General features: G+C 37.5%; 1 protein-coding gene and 1 long non-coding RNA gene across 2 annotated transcripts; one reads left to right on the top strand and one right to left on the bottom strand.

The window, feature by feature from the left end:
- Positions 1–10,845: 10,845 nt before the first annotated feature.
- On the top strand, positions 10,846–11,164 carry LOC115758925. The gene is made up of 2 exons (XR_004017469.1): positions 10,846–10,945; positions 11,003–11,164. It is a non-coding gene; the product is annotated as an uncharacterized LOC115758925 (long non-coding RNA).
- A 1,525-nt stretch (positions 11,165–12,689) lies between these two features.
- On the bottom strand, positions 12,690–13,389 carry LOC115759091. Its single transcript, XM_030699925.1, has 2 exons — positions 13,291–13,389; positions 12,690–13,224 (listed from the first exon to the last, which is right to left on the bottom strand). The coding sequence occupies exons 1-2, from the start codon at positions 13,322–13,324 to the stop codon at positions 12,887–12,889; spliced, it is 372 nt and encodes a 123-aa protein (XP_030555785.1). The 5' UTR covers positions 13,325–13,389; the 3' UTR covers positions 12,690–12,886.
- Positions 13,390–14,026: the final 637 nt, after the last annotated feature.

The raw sequence follows: 14,026 nt of genomic DNA, 5'->3' as shown, positions 1-14,026 counted from the left end.
ATGCTTTTAACCATTTGCGGCATGCCTGGCTCGGGCTAATGGCCGTTAGCCAACCATGTTCAATATCAGCTCAGACACCACGCAATTCTCATGTATTTTTGCGCCTAATTCCAGCAGCAAAGTTTTTATTTTTTCTTTTTGTTTTATCAATTAAGCGGAAAGACATCTAGCCGCACGCTCGCCCGCCCACTCGCCGCTGCCCACTGCAGCTTCTGGCCCCTGGTCAAGCGATCCTGCCCCCGCAACGCCCACTCACAACTACTTGGCTTGACTTGGATTGGCGCGTGCGCAGGCGCAAAAATTCATTTGCATAATTGAAATTTTTTATTAGTTTATGCTGTTCGCGTGTGGGAGAATTTTTGATGTTTATTGTTAATCTGGTTTTTGGGCCTTTGATGTGCCTCTGGAACGGATGTTGACAATTTTTGGTTTGTTTTCCAATTCGTGCCACTGCAGTTTCACTTTTCATGTGCAACAAGAGAGACAATGCCTCAGTTTTTCATTTGTTTGTCTCCAAATTCCCACATAGACTTATTTTTTGTGTGAATTGTGCACTTCGTGCGCATAATTAATGAGCTTAGCTGACTAATGAGATCTGTGCATATATGTGTTTGAATGTATATTTACTCTTAATTTTATTTGGCAACTCACCGGTCAATTGATTAGCGTGCTGGGCTAAGCCTTTGCACGCTGAGCAGGTGTTCAAGCACCTGAGAAGACGTAAGAGTCAGTATCAGTATTTAATCCTTCAAGTCAAGGTTCGCATATGTGAGACAAATTCCAAAACTATAGAACAGCACGAAAAATTGAATTGAATTGAAGATTCACTATCTTTAATCTCTCGTGTATTTCTATTTACAAGTACTGCAAATATGTCACCTTAGTGAGACACTTACGTATATACAAAATATTCTTAGTAAGCGCGATTGCCAGAAATGAATAGGAATTTTAATATTTAAGAGGACAATTTTCGGCCATTTCAACAATTCGATACAAAATAAATATGTTTCTTCTTTATTTTGGAGCTTGTTAAAATTCCTATGCTCGCTACGTAACTTGAGAATCGTAACTTGGGAATCGTGGTGTTATTAACACACATAACCCAAAATACCAGAAGTCAATCAAAATATCATTATCCACACAATATATAGTAATTGTATACTAAGACACAGTGCTAGATTTTTTAATAAACAATTTCCGCTTTGATTTCTATACGAGGGATGCTCGGATGCTGCTAGCTAATTAACTGGTTGTTGTGTCTAGTGTGTGTGTGTGCGTGTGTAAGTGTCTGTGCGTGTGTGCGTGTCTGTGTGTAGCAGCAGCATCCACTCAATTAGGCCTGGGCTGAGTGTGAAAACTCTGGCCGCACCCGCAACGATACCCGTGCCCGCGGTGACCCAGCTCTTGGGTCAGCTGGGCCTGCCTGATTGATGATGCCCCATTGAGAGCTTCAGGTGTTGGACCAGCCCATAGGAAGTGCAGTTTCCTTTTGCCGGACGCGTTCTTTGCGTAGCCCGGCATTCGCATTCGCATTCGCATTTTTCGCGTATTAGCTGGCAATTAGCTTTGGCTTCTGTTGCGCCTTTTGATGATTGATTGTTGGCCAAGTCGATTGCATTGGTATTTTTGCCTTTTAGCAAAAGCCGACAAAATGCAAGCGAACTGCAACAATTTTACAAGAGCAACCTCTTAAAGCCAATTGGCATTCGGTTAAATGCTTTCTGGACTTTGGTAGTTGCATTGGCTACTGAGCTGCCCCATTGCCAGCTCTGGACGAGCCCTGCAATCAATCAATGCGCACTTTTCTTCTCTTTTTTGTTTTTATTTATTATTTAGTTTTTTTTTATCATCGCCAATGAAGATTTCCCTGTGCTTCCACCGGAAAATATTTGCTTCCGTTCTTTGTTTATCTCAATTCTATGGCATGGCAAATAAATTACAATTAAATGCAACAAACATGCAACAATTATGCACCAGCGGCGGATGTTCGGTCTGGCCCAAGCCAAGCAACAACATCATTAGCTAGCCCCAGCCCTAACCCAAGCTCTGGCCCTAGGCCCTAGTTCCTGGTGATGTTGCGAGCCATCGAATATGATTCTGGAGCTCTTGTTCCGCTGCTGCAAATAATTGTTGAGCTTAGAACGTCGAAGTTTGAATACCCTTGCTTAACATAGACATATATTGGGGGTCGGTAGTTTTTGAGCTTGTGTAGTTGACTATGTCTCTTCATTGCTCTCAGCCAATTTCTTGTTTACACTCCCTACGTTTCTATGTATATAGAGGAAGGTAAAAGATATACACCGATGCACATCAAGAGCCAGTTATATTTAATAGGAGATATCTCATTGGACAGGTGAAGAGGGTTGGGGTGGGGGAGGGCAGAAAACGATACACACTGATACGCATAGAGTTAGTGATGCGTATCGGTGTGTTTTTTCTTCCCTCCCCCATTACAACCCGTTTACCTTTCTCTTTCTGTCTCTCTTTGGATCTCTATTTGTGTCTCTCTTTCTCTCTCTCTCACTATCTCTCTCTCTTTCACTATCTCTCTCTCTCTCTCTCTCTCTCTCTCTCTCCTAGCTCTCTCTCTCTCTCTATCTCTCTCCTCTCTCTCTCTCTCTCTCTCTCTCCTCTCTCTCTCTCTCTCTCCCTCTCTCTCTATCTCTCTCCTCTCTCTCTATCTCTCTCTCTATCTCTCTCCTCCTCTCTCTCTCTCTCTCTCTCTCTCTCTTTCTCTCTCTTTCTCTCTCTCTCTCTCTCTCTCTCTCTCTCTCTCTTTATCTATTTCTCTCATTATAATATCTTTCCCTCTTTCTCACAATCTAGCTTTCTCTTAGCCCATTTTTAGACTCACACTCTCTTTTTTCTCTCTAGCATCATCTGCCTTTCCCCCTACACTGTCGCATAACTGTTGAAAATGTCGTTAGACTCTATGTGTTAGAATGTTAGCGCATTCGTGTGCATCCCCACCCGAAAACAACAATAGTGTGTTGTAGTATTGTAGTGACAGTAAAAGTTGTTGTCCGTCCCGGCGGAGCATGTTAATCCGGAAGTGGGTCATTTTCCGAACGCAAATGAAAGCGTGCGCCCCGCACTGCGAACCGTTGAAAATCATCGCAACACATGCGAGATATGGGAGATGCGAGTTGCGAGTTGGTATGATGATGGGTTTGTGGATAGTTTGTGAGTGGGATACGCTCAGCGATGGATGTGAAAATGAAACCATGAATTCAGTGAAAAGATGCGACCAAAATAGCAGTGAGACGCCCAAATGCATCATAATAATGTAATCAAAATGAGAAACGAGACATTGTCTTTTCTCAGCGTGTGGGAAACGGGTATCAATGATCATCATCATCATCATCGTCATCTTCATGTTGTCGTCTGCTGGCTCTTACGCAAAAGCCATAACCAATTCACGTTACAAATTTTGCAGCAGAACTAAAGATGTGAATGGTATTGCAAGGCTGGAATATCTGTTGCGGACTGCGCTACTTCAATGGAGCTTGGATCGATTCAATAGAGAAAAAATAACTTGCTTGTAAATCTTAACATTCACTTATGTTGATGTATATAAAATACCTTAAAATACGTTTTCTATAGTGGACGTGTTTTAGCTTTATCTATTTGCTTGGTAAATTTTCTTCGCAATTAGTTTATTGGCCTCAATACTCAGATGATTTACAAGCAAGTTAAGGCCTGCTTTTAAAGCATAGCCTGCTGCTTAGCAACCCTGTTCTGCGTTTCCTCAACCTGTTTTAACATTTCACAATAACCCTTTTTCGGAAATGTGCAACCCATCGAAATTTTATTCCTGTCATATACTTAGGGACATCTATGCGGTTATGCCTGCAATAATGTAGTTTATTTTTCGGAAATCTGCAATTCAAAATAAATTTCTGCCGTATTCTAGGACAACTCTTAACGCTAGCCCTTTGCTTGCTTGTAAATCATAAACTTGATTTTTTCCCTAAAAATAGCTGCGTCCGAACTGGGCGCCCCTTGACGCAATCTTTTGGCATGGTCAGGCCGCCGTCTACCTGTTGGCTGCTGCTCTAATTTGTGTCCGAGTCGTTGTTAACTGGAAATCGTTTGGGCCCAAAAGTGTCGCATTTCAGGCCAACCCAAATGGGCATCAGACGCGACGATGCGCCGCTTGAAATCGTTTCGTTTGACAGATTTATGCATACTTTCAGTTCAGTTCAGTTTTCGTAGCTACTCATTTTGTTATTTATGATAGGCATTTTCCTTGCTCGATATTTCTCGCTTCTTTCCAGATTTGATTCCCTTTATAGGGCTTGTGTGTGTATTCACTTTGACAATGGAATGTTGCCGCCAAGGAAAAGGAATGCATTCCGAAATCTTGTTATTGCCTCGTTTAATCGGCCATATTTTATAAGTTGAGCATACAATGAACTGTAGATTAGAAATGTGTGAGGAAATGCGTAGTCAGTAAATTAAGGAGAAATAAATTTATAATCAGTAAATTCTAAGCAAATTAATTGTTTCTGTGCTGGAAGTCCTTCTATATTACTAGATATTCTATATTCTTCTTATATTCCGCTTCAAGTCGACATGTATTTATTTTATATAATACTTAAATTTTGAAAGAAATGAGAAAATATTATGTATCTTACGATTGAAAAAAATGACAGTTGTATGTTCGTAAACCTAGACAAATGTGGAAGTAATTGCTTAAGTTAGTCCTTTTAGCCTGTTACATACACCTTCATACGAATACTCTTGCTAACAATATTTAAGAAAGCGAGAGTTAGTACCAACTTGCGTTTCAGTCGCTGATTCAACAAGCTCAAATAGTGTATTGAAGTATTTATTCACATAATCATGACGACTTACATATATATATATATATAAGTGTATGAGCACTTCACACTCGCCCAGAGGCTCGTCAGTGGAGCTTTTAAGCCAGCACAGCTGCGTGTGTTGATTTAAAGGGCACCTTTGCCACAGGAAGTTTATTCTATTCTCTCCGACAGATACAAAGCGTCACAAAATGATGCCATTGTGTGAAGTTAGTAGAGATTTATGCATTAGCTTTATTGATAACGCGTGTGTTTGTAATTGAATCTTGATAAGAAAATCAACAAAACGACTACAAGTCGAAATCTTATCGAATTTCCGCCTGCAGCTAAGCAAACAGCTTTTATTTGTTTGCCTAGCAAATATTTAACAAATAAATAGTGCAGCGCTAACAATATTAAGTCGAGTTTTATTTCATTTCAAGCAGCTTTGCTTTAACGAGAATTAATAGAAATATATAAATCATTTTATTTGTGTGTTTATTTGTATGCTGAAATATGTCTATTTGTTTAAGATAAGGCCCATTATACTTACAATTAAATATAGTCCTCATATGATTGTTTTTATTAATATTTTATTTCCGGATAATTATTTTCGGTCACATCAGGGAAAATGTAATTCTGCGCCTTCAGTTAGCCTAATAGTTAGCTTAGTTTCAATACTAGGTAGAGAAATATTTTAAATATATATTGTTTATCGATAAAATCAATGTTTATCGTTTATTTCTTATTTCATCAAATTAAGGAAAGAAACAAAAACTTATCTAAAATAATTGCAATTCTAATTAAAATAGGGTAACAATTTGGGCAGTGTTTATATTGAATTGCCTTGGCTTGCTGTGGGGCTAATATTTTCTTGATGTTGTTTGTTTGGCCCAGTCAAATTAGCTAAGCAAAGCTCAAGACAAACAGAGCACAATACAAACAAGCGAAACATGAAGACAAACAATAAGCTATCCATTCCATCTATTTATCTATTTATCGTATCTGTCTATGCGAGTATCTTTTCTGTTTGACTTTGTCAACTGGGCTCTGAGCTGAATGAAAGCAGCTGTCACTAGCACGCATCGAGCTCAGCTTGAGTTAAAATATTTTCAAATAGTAAAACAATGAATCGGAATGAATTTTACATCAATGGGCCAATTTCTTTGAGTTTAGTGCGGGCAATTTGCCAAAAAAAAAAACCATTCATAAAACTCACTTCAAGCTATATAAAGACACCGCATGATATTAGATGCTTTTCTTCTTTAAAGGACGCAACGCATTTTGTTTTTCGTTTCCGTTTCCTGCCCTGCGGCGCAACGAATGCGATTTAATTTCTTTTGTCATCGGAATCGATTCAAAAAGTCATTGGATTCTAGTGCCGTGTGTCGAGCTGTTGGCCAAGTTGTTGCCACTCAGCATTGAAGTGCCGGCCTGTGAGAGGCCTCTGCCAGGTGTGCGCTTCGGTTCGCTTGGCTACCTGCAAGCACTTGTCAATGGTGTCTATGGCCAACGAGTAGTTGGGTAGCACTCCCATTGCAGCTCACCTTTGTACCTGCTGTGTGTGATCCTCGAGCCTAGCTCTCTACAAAAGTTGAGCTATAAACATGATACTGTCTGTACAGTCTATATAAAATAGACACTTTATAAGGAATTGCTTGGCGTTGCCCCTTAAATTGCCTCTATTGCCTCCTCCATGGATTCACCCTACAATCATATTTACAAATATTTTGTCCTTCACGAGTATTCAGTCCCTTATATTTTTCTTCACTGTTGCCAACGCATTCCACGCATTCCCTTGTGTCTAATAACAAATTAAGTATGCAAATAAAAATGTTAAAAAATGCCCCTTGATTTGAATCGGTCACATCATGCTTGTTGGTCCGATGCTCCAACGCAGGCCATGATAAACAGTTCTATAGCCACATAAATTAACGCAATGCCTAAACACGTGTGGTTTTAATCTCCTATGTCAAATTCATCTATTTAACTTAGCTATCAGGCTATCAGGATTTTAGTGTCTGCGGTTGCCACATCAATTTGGCAGGTTCAAAGTGAAATGCAATCGTTTGGCAATTAACTGAATGGTCAACAATTTCTAATCAATAAATTGTAAACGACCACACACACACTCATGTACGCACACACAGGCAGACAAAGACACACATTTGGGAAATTAATTTGGCACAAAGCTTCATTTAATTCCCATTCTGAGTCGTTGTTCAATCAATTAATTTGTCATTTGACGCTGCTTATCAATCATTAACTTCCGTTCACCTCAAATCAATAGATACCCCATTGGCAGCCGCCTTATAATAACAATCAAAGCTCATTTGTTAATGTTGGTTTTACACTTGGCTCTCCACGGATATCGCTGATTATATTAATATTATATATACTTTATGCCCAGAGCATATATATGTTTCTAAAGGTTCTGAATAAATATTTACATTTAATTGCGCTGACTTGCCAAAACATTTGGTTGGATGTCTGAAAAATGAGACGACGCAAACAACAAGAGCTTTTATTTATTTTCATATTGTTATTTGAGCAGCATGTATTTTGATACCCTGTACGCATTTAAAATGTGTAAAAGGTGCTTTCAAGTCGACGTCTTTATATATTTAGCCGATTTTTAAATAGGTCACCAGCATAAACACCTTGATCTGAGGGTGTAAATGCCCCTAAGCTGGAGAAACTTTAGCTGCGTCTTTTATTTAAGTCAGCTCTAATTACAGGGTATACTTAAGTGGTAACTCGGATTCTGCAAGGGTTTCGTTGCATTCAATTTAAACTAAAAGTGTTGCATACTTATCTTTTTTAAGCTTAATTGAATTTTAATTCAATTTATGGCCAGTGCTTATTAATTAGCATTCGATTGCATTTAAGCTGATTATGGACATATTTTATTGCGCTGCAATTTGGAAAAGCATTGGAATACTTTCAAGCTTTTTCTACGAACTGCTTAACAACATTTCGTGCCAGCGACAGGATATCTGATACACCATAATTTAAAGCTTTACATAACATACATAAGTTGAGTTTTTTTTTTCTTGCACATTTTCATTAATTCAACAATTTCCATATTGCGTGCAACTTGTTTTATCTTTGCTGCACAATTTCTATAAATTCCTTGAATTAATCATAAAATATATTTGTAATTGTTTAAAACTCTTTGCTTATTAATTGAACCCGTCAACCCACATTAAAGATCATTCACCTTTCGCAATGGCCCAGTTTTTGTTTTCATTTTGCTGCAGTTTTATTGATGTTGTCATTCGGGCTTTTCAGTCAATTAATTAGTTTTACTGTTTGATCTGTTGAATTGGAACTGGAATTGGAACTGAGGCAAAAGCTAATCAGTTAATTGCTTGCTTGGCTTCGATCATGTAAGGGGCACCTCATCGATAGCTGTGCGTGAATGCGCGTGAGTTTCTGCAAGGCCGGTTCCCAAAAAACAACTTTGACAACTTTAGTCTCAACAATGGCGAATCAGCTGGTTCGAGTCTCGAAAGGCAGGTCAGAAATCACGCGAGCGTGAAATAGCGATAAAAGTGAGTGGACCACTCGCATCCTTGTCACTCACTTATCACCCAGACCAATAGTGCTGGCAATTCAGCTTTAATTTCAAACAAATCTAGCCTTTTTCGTTGGGACTAGAGTCATAAAATAATGTAGCCTAAAAGATATATAGCGAGTGTTTATTTAATATGTGATAGACTACTTCATCTAAATTAATTGAAAACTTCTTGTCAAATGTTGAAGCTATTTTACAGATAATTCGAAATAGATTCTTCTTGTAGTGCATATGCCAGAGTTAACAGGAACTAATTATCTTAATATAAAAAAAAAAAAACTAAAAAAGTTGTATTTATAAGCAAAAGTTGTATTTATTTTTAAAATGTGTTCTATGCTTGGCATAAACTTATATAACGCCAGATATCATACGCATGCGAAGGGTTTTCCGATTTTGAATAGACCTTGGCTGACTTGTTGAAAATATGCTAGTATATTTTGGCAAGATATTTTAAACATTTATAGATCTGACTTTCATAAAAAACTTCCTTTTTTGTTAAAGATATATCCGATATTTTCTAGACCTAGGCTGATTTTGATAAACTAGCTATTTTCTGCTGGCAGCACTGCCTGGCTCTGGGCTCGTCTTTCTTTTTGGCTCATTCAGCTGTCACATCTTGAGGCAAACCTGGGGCCCACTGTCAATCAGATTGTTCGCGTTCTCCCACGCCTGTCCATCTATATCTTGCGGTTTCGAGCTGGCGCTCTTCACGTTTTCCCAATTTCAAGTCATTAATTTTACAATTTCCCTGCGCCAATGTAATTGATGTTGTGTTTTGTGTGCTGTTGTCATTTTTGCGGTTTCCATTGAACACACTTACACACACAGCCGCACGCCCCTATTTGTTTTCAATTAGTTGAATCGAAAGTGAAAACATGAAAGTGTGAGTTCAAATTGATTTGCCGCGCAAAAGCCACATTGATTAGAGCATTCAGCATTCAGCATGATTAGCTCTAATGATACCAACTGGTTGGCGGGAAATTTTCCAGTGAACTTTATGCAATTTTGAGCGCCTGAGTCAGTTGAGTGCTGCGGCGGCTGCCCGCATCAGTTGACAAATTTGAATATTCTCATTTATGTGAACAAAACAAACAGACCACAAAATGTGCTCCCAAGTATCCAAGTGGCAGCCACATTTTGTACACTAACCAAAATTACTCAAATATAGTTGAAAAATAATTTTGTTTAAAACTGTTTGAATATTTAAAATAAATCAAATATTGTCGACAAAATCTAGTTCGAACTGGAACCATCTGAACTATTTATAAATAGGTTCATAATATTCCTCTATCACTTAAGTTTCATTAGTATTAATATTAATATTGAGATATATGTATATATTTTAGTTGTCAAGTCGTTTTTACAATATTTCTCTCATACTTTTTTGTTACGTTCTCAATTTTCCAATGTCTAAAGTTTCAAGTCTTCAACTGCAAGTGTTTACTCCAATAAAGTGAAGAGTATATTTTATGATTCTTATAAGCATAGCGACGACTTCTGGGCGCCAAAGCAAGTGGCACTTGTTATTATTAACTCTTTGATGGCTGCTCAACTGATTATAAACACAGCTGCGTCACTTCAATACCCTTTCAAATTTGGATATTAACATTTTTGTCACATTTTCGAACAGCTGAATCGATTCAGTTCAGCGATCAGTTGTCTGTACAGCTTTCTATAAGAAATTACTCAGTATTAATGGAGCTTGGCACATATTTAAATACGCTGCAGAGATCAGTTCGTTCGGAGTGTAGCATATAGGTTATATGTTATATATACTATATATATATGTTATTTAAATGTAACCTCAATCTAAATCTTAATAATTCAGGTTTAGTTATACATTTTTTCTGCAAGAGTATTTCATTTTCAGCTTTTATTTTTGTTCGGTTTAGTCCAATTTTGTTTTTTGTTTATTTCATATTTTGTTTTATTTCTTGTTTCTGGTATCCATTAACATTGATTGCCCGTCATTAAACGTGGCGCATTGTTTTGCCAGCTACATTATTAATAATTTTTGTTTTTTGGTAATATAATTAAACGGTATGCGTATTTGTTTTAATTATGCCGCTTTTGATGTTGTTTTTTTTATTCTACTTATTTTGGCAAAAGCGACAGCCACAAATAATAATTGCAAACGACTTCAAATTTATTTCGAATTAATTGTATTTCGTATTTTTTTTGCGCTTCGCCAAATATATTTATAACATATTTATGTATTTGCGGTTCACATTTACGTAATTAGGTGGGCCCAAATTAAATTGAACTCTAATTTGTGGTTATACAAATTACGGTTTGTGGAGCATGAAATCGTTATAAGGTTTAAGTATGTTTTTAAAAAATATATATAACCAGTTGAATCTAACGTCTGTGAAAATTGCAATTGCTACAGATATAAACTGTTTAATATTGTATAAGTAATGTTATTTTTTGTACCATAGATAATGAAATATTTTAACTTCACCTCAAGTTTGAGTTCTCATATAACAGATTTCACTTTCATTGAATATTTACGTGCGTCCTTTTGTGCTAACAAAACTTATCGCCATGAGAGTTCTTTTAACCAAAAGTAATTGATAATTTCAAATTAATCTACATTTAATTCAATTAGTTATTCACCCATTAGTCTTTCTTGGCATGACGCTGTTTCTGGGGCTTGCTAAAGCAGGTATAAATTGGTATGATTTACATGCCAAACCACATCTGCCCATCATAGGCCCGATCGTTTAGTATTCTAGTAAGCCAATACAATGTTTTAATAAAGAACTTTATGCGTTGAATAATAAAATTGGGTAATTGTTTGTACTATAAAGAGTATTGTTTGTTATGGAGGATCTGGTTTGTGTGATGCGCTCAGCAGAGAGGCATGGGCAAGACGAATCCAACTAGATTCTAGTATAGCCAATAATGTTGGCTGCAATGACTGAAATAATTGAATTTGAATACAGTTAAATATTGGTAGGATTAGGTTTTAGCTCAGCGCAGTGGTAATAATTCTATTACAGACAATCAAAATGGCATTTGAATACATTTAAATATTGTGATATATTGCACAGATCAGTTCTTAAAGAAATTTCTTTACTTTAAATATTTGATGGCACAAAACTTCGCTTGTTATATTCATATTCTTATTCCATATTCCCTTTATACACCAATCTAAAGCGTTTATATGCTTCGCACAAATGTCTATACATATATTTATATATATGTCTCTTGCTTGGTTTCCCATACACGGGCCGTCTTTAGAGTCAACTAGTTTACATATTAGGATTGAGTCATTAGGCTTTTGGTAATTTGTCAGTCATTCATTCAGATGCTCACACGATGTGTTAACATGCAAATTGATATCTCAAGAACGACAATACATAAACCTATATTATTGATGGAGCAAAAACAAAATCGTCTTTTTTTTGAAGAACGTGTTTAAATCACATCTGTAATGATGGCCCTGCCAGCGGTTGAGCTCAGACGGAGACCGAGACCGAGACCGAGACACAGGCCCAGACCCCATCTACTACATGGCCAGTCCATTGATCAATGAATTTTTGTGCGGTTTTATGTGGTCTATGGTTTCCCCTCCTGCTGCTGCTTCCGTTGTCGACATTGTATTGTGGTTGAGTTGCCAGCATTGTTTTTCTTGTCGCCGTCGTCAACCTTACACCGATTCGTAACTTCATTGATAAAACTTGTTGTAGCTGACGCTTCCTCTTTGTAAGTGATTTTTTTTTCACTTCTTCTGCTTTGTTGCCTTAGCTTAGAGTTGTATGAATTTGTAAAACAACAAGTGATACGTGCTTGAGGGTATATAGGGTATAAATATTTTTTACCAGGGCGAGAGTCTTTACAGCCATTGTATTTAGAGTTTTTAAAAAGTATTTTAATGGTTAATATACCTTCAAAAACTTTATTGGGAGTGGAATCATTGTTCTATCATTTATTTTGTGCTTTCAATTGTGATTTCCACATTTTAGTTTTCAGTTTTTTGACTACTTTTCACACTTATAGGTAAAATTTTGTATAACCCAAATGGTTTATAATATCAAATAAGTCTCTTTTAAGTCAAATAATTCTATTTGTTCTCTGTACGGTAAAATGTACTATGTCTGTTAGGGTATTTGAGCCTCGGCTTCTTTGGGTTTCTTCGTACTCTTTTGTTTTTATACAAATCCGGTCGGTAGCTTGATCGCTGTGAATACTATGTGACTGCCATGCCCCAGTGAACAGTGTGGGCAACTAGTCAAAGGCGGCTGTTAACTGAAAACACTGTAACCTAGTGTTGATCAACGCTGTAATTATGATCTTTAATTATTAAATTCATTTTTCAATGCAATTTATTAATCGCCCGTGCTGATAGAAATACATAATGTGTATATAGCGATAGGTACATAAAGCATAGTTATATAAGGTATATATGCAAATACCTGTACTTATATGCAAATGTATGTGTATGTGTGTGTTCTGCTTGGTGTTGTGTGCATTTACCTTACGCTGCTTTCGCGACTTTTATGCCCTAAGCTGTTGAGGGCTCGGCTGCCTCATCGGGAACTAGATCATCCAGGTTTCCCTGCAATGGAATCTGTTCGCCTGCAGCTGCTGCAACGGCCGAAGGTTCAGCATTAGCGGAGAGAGGCACGCTAATGGGCTTAAAGGAGCTCCTAGCAGCGACATTTGGGTCATTCGCGGCCATCAAATTGTTCTGAGGCAACTGCAAAGACGGATTGGCTGTCGGCGTCTCCACGAGCAGCGGCTCGTCATTGGGTGGCGCTTTGGTTTCCGTAACGTTAGCCGGAATAGGGGTTGGCACCGGCGTGCCGTAGACGTTGTGCAGCAGCGCAAGGGACGCCACAACTATAAGCATCACCGAGACTGATTTTAGTTTATTTAACGTTTGGCTGAGCCTATTTGTTACTTTACCACATGTCAATAGAACTGCTGTTAGAACTTTCATGTTGCTCTCTTGCTCTCGCGCTTGGAATGGGCCTGAATGTGCACAGCGTTTGGGCCGCTTTTATACAGAATTGCAGCCACTTGGTCCAAACAATGTGGCGAGAATCAATTAACTTTTATGGCTCTTCATAATTGCTGATAAGGTAAACGCCAAATGGACCTTGCGAAAGAGTGCATTTGGCTGTGCTCCACTTCAAAGTTAATTTAATTATATTCAATTACGATAAGAACCAGTGGCAAACATTGATTTTCTTCTATCAATATTTTCTGAACTCGGGTTCAAATTTGCCAAGAAAATGTTCATACAACAGGCGTTCGTGAAGGAACATCTGCTTTATACCAAAGAGGAGGCCAGGTGTGGCACATGGAATTTAATTCGAATAGAAAACTAGATCATGACAATATTTTGTGCTTCTGCTCAGTTAAAAAAAAGTGACCATGGAGGACATATGCGTGTACATAACTATAAAAGCACAAAGTCAAAGCAGAGCTCTTAAAGTAAAAAGAAGACTTACATTAACTGCATTTAACATTAAGAAACCATGGAGGACATATTGAAGTGTAAATTAAATGTATATTTAAATTTTTAGACATTTATAAAGTGAGCAAAGAAGTGACCATAGAAGCCAATATAACTTTGCAAAGTGTCCATGGAGGACATGCAAATAGAAGCAAAAATAATAAAAAGCGTATATCAATATTA

The sequence above is a fragment of the Drosophila novamexicana genome, unplaced genomic scaffold (genome assembly GCF_003285875.2).
Source record: "Drosophila novamexicana strain 15010-1031.04,08,12 unplaced genomic scaffold, DnovRS2.1 tig00000193-arrow-pilon, whole genome shotgun sequence".
In the NCBI taxonomy this organism is placed as follows: Eukaryota; Metazoa; Arthropoda; class Insecta; order Diptera; family Drosophilidae; genus Drosophila; species Drosophila novamexicana.
Note: the sequence above shows the minus strand (reverse complement) of the source record. Positions and strands in the feature narration are given on the sequence as shown.

Coding starts and splice junctions, on each gene's coding strand:
- LOC115759091 (XM_030699925.1), bottom strand. CDS start 13,324: ATGAAAGTTCTAACAGCAGTTCTATTGACATGTG. Junction 13,225..13,290: donor AGCAGTTCTATTGACATGTG/GTAAAGTAACAA, acceptor TGATGCTTATAG/TTGTGGCGTCCCTTGCGCTG.